We start from the raw sequence: 9,512 nt of genomic DNA on the forward strand, positions 1-9,512 counted from the left end.
AATAAAGTATGTGCCATTCTTTAATAAATAAGTCCAATAATTTATCTGTGTAAATTGCTGTGGTATAAACGGAATAAGTGATACAATTTTGAGTTCATTAAATGGAAACCTAATTTATACCCTGTGTGTTTTATAGTGAGCGTGGAAATCAGAGAGGGAGAGACAGTCAGTGTTTGAGCTGAATGAATGGATGAATGAAAGAAGGAAGGAAGAGAGGAAGGAAGTTCTGACAGTGTTGTGCTGTGTCTGTAGGAACTTGCTTCACAGAAATTCAATAACTTGAATGGAACTATAAACAGATATGTGATGCTCTTTAATAAGTAAATAAATATTGTTTTGCGGTGTAGATTGCTGTACTATTTGGATTTGTTTAAAGTGTTTTAAAATAAAATTTCAAATGTTTATTTTTAATTTTTCCTTCAGGATTTCAGAATGTAGTGTTTCTACCCTTACAATTTACATGACGCGAGTAGGTAAAAATGGCATTTATTAAATTAACATATAGATTTCATACATAGCACTTCACATGCAAGACTTTAACAAGTGATCACTGTGTCAGAATTGCTTACAATTTGATCTGGTTTATGGTCTCTGACTTCTGTAAAGTATTCCACCTTTTACTGTCTGCCACTGAGGCAATAGTTATTGCACCCACATGCTATTCCAGACAGATTGCACACATCTGACTGACCTCAACCTCTGACATCAGTTCAGTGATGCATTTCCTGTTAAAGTAATGTATATCTAGGAAACTGGCAACCATAGGAACTCCTATTTCTGTGGCACAAACCCAAAATATCATGTAAATGACGGTAACAGATGAGGTTGAGATGGCTCCATGGACATGATTACGCCTCGTCCTTCGTTTTTCCGGTGCAGCTTTACGCCTTCATGCTGACTCAGTCAGTTCAAGACCATTAAATATACTTGAGCGGAGATGGGAAGAGGTAGTATATTTGTGTGAAATACTTTCTCCTTCAGATGGGCAGGAGCTCAGGGGGGCTTTCACCATAACAGTACTTCGCCTGGGGGTTTCTGTACGTGTTCTCATGCTGGACGCTCTGGAGAAAGAAAACCACATGTAATACCTCTAATGAACTAATCCCAGGTTAAAAAAATACACAAAATATGAAAACATACAGCATGCGGTTCAATATATACACACATAATTTAATATCAAGAAGTAAATCTTATTATTTCAGTGTGTCTAAACACTATTCACTACATAGTGCACTAGCCAGGGAGTTTGTCTTTTTATAATCCTGTCTAAAAGCATAGTGTAGAACCCATAATGCATTGCAACACATAATAGGTTGTTGTCCAAATGATGATGTCTAGGGGTTGCAACTTTTAACCAGTAACACTACCGAGGCTTTAGAAAGGAAGTGAATCTGTTGTTTTGACTGTGATTATCGCAGTATTTGTATTTTGCCTTAAAGTCTTTAATTTTGCATCAGAGACAGGACAGACTGTATCCTCGCTCTACCACGTCCCTAGAAAGATCCTCATACACGGTCCAGTTTCTGTAGATACCTTGCATTTTTCTTCTGAATGATGATAAGACTGATAAGATCATTTATTTCATTTGGACTCCACTGACTACCCCTCCATGTTGGTGCTGTTTCAGTGCCAAATGATGAATTTTGGCCTAGCTGATCATCACATAATGTCATGAATCACAGTTTTGTTTTCTCCTCGGCTCACTGGCTTCTGTTAGTTTGATCTGTTATTTAATCAGGCTGTGTATACATTTCCATATGATTCTCGCCATTGTTGTAATTTCCTATGTGTTATCCTAGTGTCAAGTTCTTTGTTATATTACATTCGTGTAGTAAAGAATTTGGTTCCCAAGTGGTGCAATGAAAAAGGGTTTTCCCTACTGAGATTGCAAGTTCGAATTCCGTCGATGCCACAGCCATATGTGGCCGGGACAACAAAATTGGCTGTGCTTGCTGAGAGGGAAGGAGGGCATACTCTCTCTTCCCTGTCACTCGCAGCGATGCTAGCCAAATGGTGGGCATCTGTGAGCTCATGTATGCGTAAGAGGGCAGATAGCGCTTTCCTCTGAGTGTGTTACGCTGCCCTGTGGCACTGCATGAGCAGCGGGTTGAAAACATGTGGCTGGCTGGCTGGCTTTACGTGAGTCTCAGAGGAAGCACATGCTAGATTTCACCTTCTTCCTGGTTGGTAGATATCACGTGATAAGGGAGAGTTAGCTAGTGGGTGGGAATTGGGAAGACTAAGTCGGGGTTAGAAAAAATCCTTGTGCATTTGTACCCTGTTTCTGAGTCCTTCCGTGTTTTGTGTAAAGACATGCAACAGTAAGTCCAGAATTAACAGGGAAATCAGATGTGAGCGTTTAGATGCGAGTCAAATTACCAGATATCTGATATGTTTCAGATTCTAGATATGGAAAAAATCTTATTGGTGCCTGAAATCGGTGAAAAAAATCCTAATTGGTTGGCAGTGTAAATGCAGCCTCGGTGTAATGGGATAAAATTGAGTGCGGCAGAGACGTGCTGTGAGTTTGATGGTTACCTGTGAGGAGGTGCGGCATTTCGCCAAACACAGCTCAAAGTGATCCTCTACCGCGGTGAAGAGATTCCGAAAGCCCTCAGCAGCTCGGTTCAAAAAGCGCTCCAGTAGAGGTTGCTGAGGGAAAAACATAGAGAGAGAAGGTAGGGGGTGTCAATATTTAAACTTTAATGCGGCATGGTAACATCCAAAATGTATAGTCTCCTCTATAATTAATACATTAGAGGTGTAACACAATGCTACTATCTGTATCTGTTTAGTGCACACATTTGCATCCGTGTCTGTATTTGGATTTAAACCTGGAGTAGGCGTGGCCTAAACCCGGAGTGTTTATTTTCCTTTCTTTGTTTTTTTTTTTTTTTTTTTAATTAAATACGAGCCCTACCACTGCACCCCAGAACAGTGGGAATGTTAGCAGCGTGTGTGAATTCTGACTCTGACAATTCCTCAACCTCAGCTACATCACTCGAGTCCATGGCATACTGAGGAAGAACTCTCAACTAGAGATTGGGACTGTTTTTTTTTTTGTTGTTGTTTTGGGTTTTCTTTTTTGCTCTTGTCCTGCAGTCTTTGTTTGTCTTGCGAGATTCACAGCTGACCGCTTGCTTATGATGCATCAAAGTAAAAACATCCCGTTCACATGACATTTATTGTTGCATCCCATGGGATCCCAGTTCTGATGCATACGTCTGGTCTCAACCAAATGCCCTGAGAACCTTTCTGGCAAGCTTTCTTTCAACAAAAAAGGGGCATCACCTTGTCATATCTGTATCTGTTTACAATGTATTCATATTTGGGTGCGTCCCTATAAATACACATAATGACATTACTGTTAATTTAAATTCATGTTTATATCGTAATGAAGCTCAGGAAAAGAGACTAGAAGTTTTTCTCCTTAGTTTTCCACTAATGGGAAGTTGAGAATTATGGAAATGATTCTCGATATCGGACTGGTCCAAGGAACGAAGGCTCTGGAGCCAATTATTTGGATTTGTTGCTAATTTTATGCTAGCTAATTTTAATATTAAATGATATCAACGATATTAGAAGGGATACATTAGATTTATGGTTGGACGTCTCATTTTTAGTGGGAAGACACTTCATTTATAGCTAAACGGCTGGTATTGAATACGTTCTGTAGCTAACTATATCACACTAGCAGTGAAACCATGGCAACCTTCAGGGAACTAAATACGGACACACCGAGTAGCGAGCAGCAGAGAGCGATTTGAGCGCAGGGTCAACGCGGGGTCCTGTACTTCTGCCGCCTCTGCCTGTCACTACTCTGTACACATCTTACAGATAAAGTACTGTTCGCTATTTTAATCCAGAGAGAGAAGGAAGGGCACCTTGTCGGGCTGGAGGCAGCAGGACACGCAGTACTCATAGATGCTGCAGCAGCCGTTGGGCAGACAGCTCTTACACATGTACTGCCCTGAGCGTGGCGCGTTCACGTTACAGCACCCGTTCACCAGCAGGTCCTTCCTCTCACACACATAACCTGAGAGATGATCATCAATCAACATGATATGCTTAGACAAGGACATAGACTTTATCTAGACTCTTGAAATGATACATTAAATGTAATTTAAAAGCTAATTTGCTGATCTTAAACAGCAAAAAACACTCATGGACACTGAAGCAGTGACAAAAGTCTCATCCATACATTTTTTTTTTTTAAAAAAAGACCATGTAAATTTGAATTTAAGTCAAGTTAAAGGAAAATTCCACCCTGAAACACATTCATTATGTTTATATTTGTGAAATTTTTCCCGATGTGTTTAGAACCTCTTGCGCAAACTTGCAGCTGGTATTGTATTTTTGTTATTCCGGTGAGAATTTCTGCTCTGACGTCACAAGAGGACGTTGTTATTGCTAATGTATTTACAATGTTGTTTAATAGGAGAAATCAGTAACAATCACATTTCAGTGTTCGTTCCTAAAAACAAAACAAGAGCAACTGTATATTTTCCAACAACGATCAACTTCCAACCTAAAATTAGAGGTGCAAACATTGGACTGCGAGTCCCAAAATGCTACACAACATGAGCTACAGCAGAGGCTTGGCTTGGATGGTGGTGCTAGAATGAAAGTTTTGGAAGCTTTGGAAGCTGATCGGTTTGAGCTGAGTGTACAGATGAGGCTGTGAGAGAGCTGGACAGAATAAAGGATATAATAAAATAAAAGAATATACAGTCAAGGGAAAAAGAAAGTACACCCTCCTTCAATTCTATGTTTTTATTTATCAGGGCCTAAATATCAATTGTGTGGTTTTCCCCTACTTCTATAAACAACAGCAAAATAATAATAATAATAATAATAATAATAATAATAACCTCAGGTGACAATAAAAACCTCAACAGATTTGAATATGTAGTCATTTTTTCCCCAAAAAGTAAATCGACGTTCGAAAACTAGGTGGGGGAAAAATAAGTACACCTTTTCTACTTCCACATTCATTAAGAGAGTAATCAGCAGTCAGGTCTTAGTAATGAAATGCACATGATTAGTCAATCATCAAGAAGTGTGACTACCTCTATAAAAGCAGAACTTTTGGCAGCAATCAGCTGTGTCTCTACATCATGCCAAGAAGAAAGGACATCAGCCATGACCTCAGACAAGCACTGGCTGGAGCTTATCAATCTGGGAAGGGTTATAAGGCCATCTCCAAACAATTTGAATTTCACCATTCTACAGTGAGAAGGGTTTGTTTACAAATGGAGAGCCTTCAAGACAGTTGCCAATCTTCCCAGGAGTGGGCGTCCCAGTAAATTCAGTCCAAGCTCAGACTGTTTAATGCTCAGAGATATAAAGAAAACCCCAAGAGCTACATTGTGTCACCTACGGGCCTCTGTAAGAACATTCGATGTTTATGTTCATGACAGCACAACCAGGAAAAGACAGAACAAGTATGGCTTTCATGAGAACGGTGGCTAGGAAAAATCTCCTTCTCTCCAAAAACAATACGATAACACAACTTAGGTTTGCAAAATTGCATCTGGACAAACCACAAAAGTTCTGGAACAATATCCTTTGGACTGAGGAGGCCAAGGTGGAGATGTTTGGTCATCATGCACAACGCCATGTTTGGCGAAAACCAAACACAGCGTATCACCACAACCACCTCATGCCAACTGTCAAGGGGTGATGATTTGGGCTTGTTTTGCAGGCACAGGACCTGGGAAACTTGCAGTCATTGAGACAACGATGAACTCCATATTCTTGAGACAAATGTGAGGCCATTTGTCCAGCTGCTTAAGCTGGGCTGAAATTGGGTCATGCAACAGGACAATGATCCCAAGGACACCAGCAAATCGACATCTGATTGGCTAAAGTAGGCAAAAATCAAGGTGTTGGAATGGCCAAGTCAAAGTCTAGACCACAACCCCATTGAGATGCTGTGGTGGGGTCTTAAGAAAGCTGTGAATAAACGAATGCCCTCAAATGTCAATGAAATGAAGCAATGTTATAAAGAAGAGTGGGTCAAGATTTCTCCAAAGCAATGTGAGAGACTGATAAACTCCTACAGATAATGTTTACTTCAAGTTATTGTTGCTAAAGGTGGTTCTACATGTCACTGAATTATGGGGTGTACTTATTTTTCCCCACCTGGTTTCTGAATGTTGGTTTAGTTTTTGGGAAAAATGACAACATTCTGAAACCTGTTGTGGTTTTTTTTTTTTTTGTCACCTGAGGATATTTGTTTCTTTATAGATGTTGGTGAGGACCACGCAATTGTTATTTAGACCCTGATAAATAAAAACGTAGTACTGAAGGAGGGTGTACTTTCTTTTTCCCATGACTGTACATCTTAGACACATACAGGGTGGAGTTTTCCTTTTAATCAGAGAGTAAACCTGACATTTACATCATTTACCAAGTTCGTCAGTGAGGAGGCTCTTTCCCTGGATGGAGTTCCTGCACTGGGTGATCTGCCTGCTGCTGTTGCCCAGGTTGAACTTGACCTTCCACGCAATGGGGTGATCGGATTCCCTCGCCTCCAGCAGAGTCCGATCCCGCACGCTTCGCTCCTCCTGTACGCATCATATTATGATCAGTTTCACAGTCATTGAGAACCAAGAGAAGTGCACTGGATCTGCAGGGATCAATGTGATCCTGATCCTGATCTGCACAACTCAGTTCCACATCTAACACACCGGATCTGGTGAAACCATTTGGATGTTTGGATTGAATTTTTCAGATTCTCCAAGAGGGTTTGTGATCAGTGTGGTTGTGTATGAAAGGTCTCACTTCTATGAAGGCTATATATATATATATATATATATATATATATATATATATATATATATATATATATATACATATATATACATATATATATATATATATATATATATATATATATATATATACACACACATATATAAGCCTATATATGGCCATAACATGTATTATTGTATCATTTATCAGTATGCATTAGACTGCACAGCTATGTTTATTATGCATTATAACTGTTAGCATAATGAATTATAAGTAGTGTTTGTAGTAAATTATGCCACATTTCACTTTGAATAGTCTATTACTCATTGTTTATAGTTCTGCAGTATAGTTGACTGTTTATTATGCAGCGTTTTATATATATTATTAGCTACGACAGACATAATTTAAAACTTTTTCCCCATGAGGCCCACTTCAAAATTTTCAGACAACCCCGTTAAGCAAACAAACTGTGTTTATAATCACTGTCCAATAATCATTAGCAGTGACATTATTTGTAAAGTGTTACATTTTTCTGATCCAACTCCTCCTATATCCCTAACCCCTAACCAACACCACACAAAATAACACACTTATCCAGCCTGAAACACACAGAGTTGTCTCCATCCCCGGACTTCACCCCTGTAGGAGGAGCTGGATCAGGTCCGACTCCACCCCACGAACTTTTTTGTTCTGCAGCGAGGGCTAACTACATCTAATGGCAAAGACCACGAGTACGCAGACAAAAAAATTACTAGTGTAAAATGGAAGAAAGGGGGCGGGGCTTCCAGAGGATGTCAGTTATTATCGGAGAGTTCACCTGCGCAAATGCTGATTGGATGATCTGCTGTTTTTGTTCTGCAAAAAACACAGCTATTTTGGTGTACGTTCCAGCAATGTTAAAATTCAGAGCCCTTAGGCAAAATGTGTAAATATTGGCACTTCTGATAGAGTCTTTGAAATTAATCATTAATTAAATTAATTAATTATTTTTTCATGTTATCCATCTCATTCATCACATGCTCTCCCCTGCGTTTTTTTTTTTAGTTTAAATATGGTGTAATTTTCAGTCTATGTGTGAAATGTAATAGTGTAAATACTGTACGTTTAATGATCATTTAAAAAATATTTCATTTACAGCTCACAAATACACCTTATATATTATTATCGATATGTTAAATTGTTTATAATAATGTAGAAATATTATTAAAACAATGTCATATTTCTGAATGAGTTCAGAAACTGTAACATTTTTTAAAAAGCTATATTTATGTTTACATTTTAAATTAATGTTATGTATGAAACATTTCTCGCTGTCTGTATTTAAAATTAAATATAATTTTCTGTCATCTGGCCATTCGGACCAGTACAACACCAAGGACTAAGAATCGTTCATCTCCATCCATACATCTCCTACAAACACCCAACCTCCATTTACATCTACATTACATAACATTACTAATTTATTAACATGTGGACAATCTCGCACACGACTGCCTCACCTAATGTTGCACATCTTATTGTACAGCGAGCATTTATTGCACATTATATCGCACAAATGGCACGTTATTTGCACAAAACTGCACATATCCGCACTTTATATCTGTACTGTCAGACTGTTGATGCCACCATCCAACACTATACATACTGTATTGCACTATAGTGTATGTTTACAAAAGGTTTACAGTATTTACAATATTTACAGTGTGATCATACATATTCTTTTATAATCTTTTATATTCTATATATTCTTATACACATTTTTAATCCCTTCATATATTTTTATGTATATATTTTTCTTTATATTTAATATTTGTCTATATTTTCTTATTTTATGTCAGAACAGTTGTATAAAGCATTTCACTGCAAGTCATACTGTGTATGGTTATGCATGTGACAAATAAAATTTGAATTTTGAATTTGTTATGCATGTATTATGCATTTGTTATGTACACTAATCATATAATGCATTATATTAACAATACATAATGCATAACAGACACTGCATCTTAATTCTAAACAATCTGCATGGGTTATAAATGTATCATTAGTGCATTATCAATATGATCCTCATAAATGAGTGTGAGTGTGCTCTCTCACCTGTTTGAGTGTGCTGGTGAGGAAGTAGATGAGGGAGAAGCCGAACACGACCCCCAGGACCCAGCGCCTCCGCAGCAGTCTGCGCAGCACCATGGAGCCGCCTGGGTCTGGATGTGCACCAGATCAGACCAGATCAGATCAGATCAGACACGACCAAGAAATCCTCTGCAATGGAGCTCAATCAGCTTGCTCCTCAGCTACACGAACACACTCCGTGCTGAAATCGCGTTTTTCAGAGACACCTTGGATGAAAAAGAAAAACGTGACAGGCCATGCACCATGCGCATGCGCAGTTACCACCAGCTAACCCATTTTAGGCACGATTTTAGATACTTCTATTAAAATTTTAAACATGTACTAAGCATTTCCAAGATGACAACCGAATTCGAGCTTGTTTTTAATACTACAGGGACAAAAGAAAAAAAACTCAAAACAAACACAGCCGGCTAGCTAGCTAGCATTTAGCATTCTCAGCTAAATCCGCTAATAACAAGCGATCCGTTCCAACAATCTAATACTAATAAAGTAAAATTCACGAATAATAAAGCAATGGTCTGGATGTGGCTCCGGTATTTAGACTGGAAATGTAAAACAAGTCGGCACTGAAATTGACAGCCATCATCAAAATATATTTTTTTTTTTACAGAATGCGGAAGTGT

At 38.5% G+C, this 9,512-nt stretch overlaps 1 protein-coding gene across 1 annotated transcript; it reads right to left on the minus strand.

Moving 5' to 3' along the window:
* Nucleotides 1-470: 470 nt before the first annotated feature.
* On the minus strand, nucleotides 471-9,491 carry spring1 (SREBF pathway regulator in golgi 1). The gene is made up of 5 exons (XM_026931292.3): nucleotides 8,854-9,491; nucleotides 6,413-6,569; nucleotides 3,885-4,036; nucleotides 2,539-2,652; nucleotides 471-1,061 (listed from the first exon to the last, which is right to left on the minus strand). Exons 1-5 carry the CDS (start codon nucleotides 8,944-8,946, stop codon nucleotides 978-980), a joined length of 600 nt encoding a protein of 199 aa, XP_026787093.1. The 5' UTR covers nucleotides 8,947-9,491; the 3' UTR covers nucleotides 471-977.
* Nucleotides 9,492-9,512: the final 21 nt, after the last annotated feature.

Source organism: Pangasianodon hypophthalmus, chromosome 24 (genome assembly GCF_027358585.1).
Source record: "Pangasianodon hypophthalmus isolate fPanHyp1 chromosome 24, fPanHyp1.pri, whole genome shotgun sequence".
Lineage (NCBI taxonomy): Eukaryota > Metazoa > Chordata > Actinopteri > Siluriformes > Pangasiidae > Pangasianodon > Pangasianodon hypophthalmus.

Coding starts and splice junctions, on each gene's coding strand:
- spring1 (XM_026931292.3), bottom strand. CDS start 8,946: ATGGTGCTGCGCAGACTGCTGCGGAGGCGCTGGGTCCTGGGGGTCGTG. Junction 4,037..6,412: donor CCTCCTCACTGACGAACTTG/GTAAATGATGTA, acceptor ATCATCTCTCAG/GTTATGTGTGTGAGAGGAAG. Junction 2,653..3,884: donor GCTGCCTCCAGCCCGACAAG/GTGCCCTTCCTT, acceptor TTTTTCCCTCAG/CAACCTCTACTGGAGCGCTT.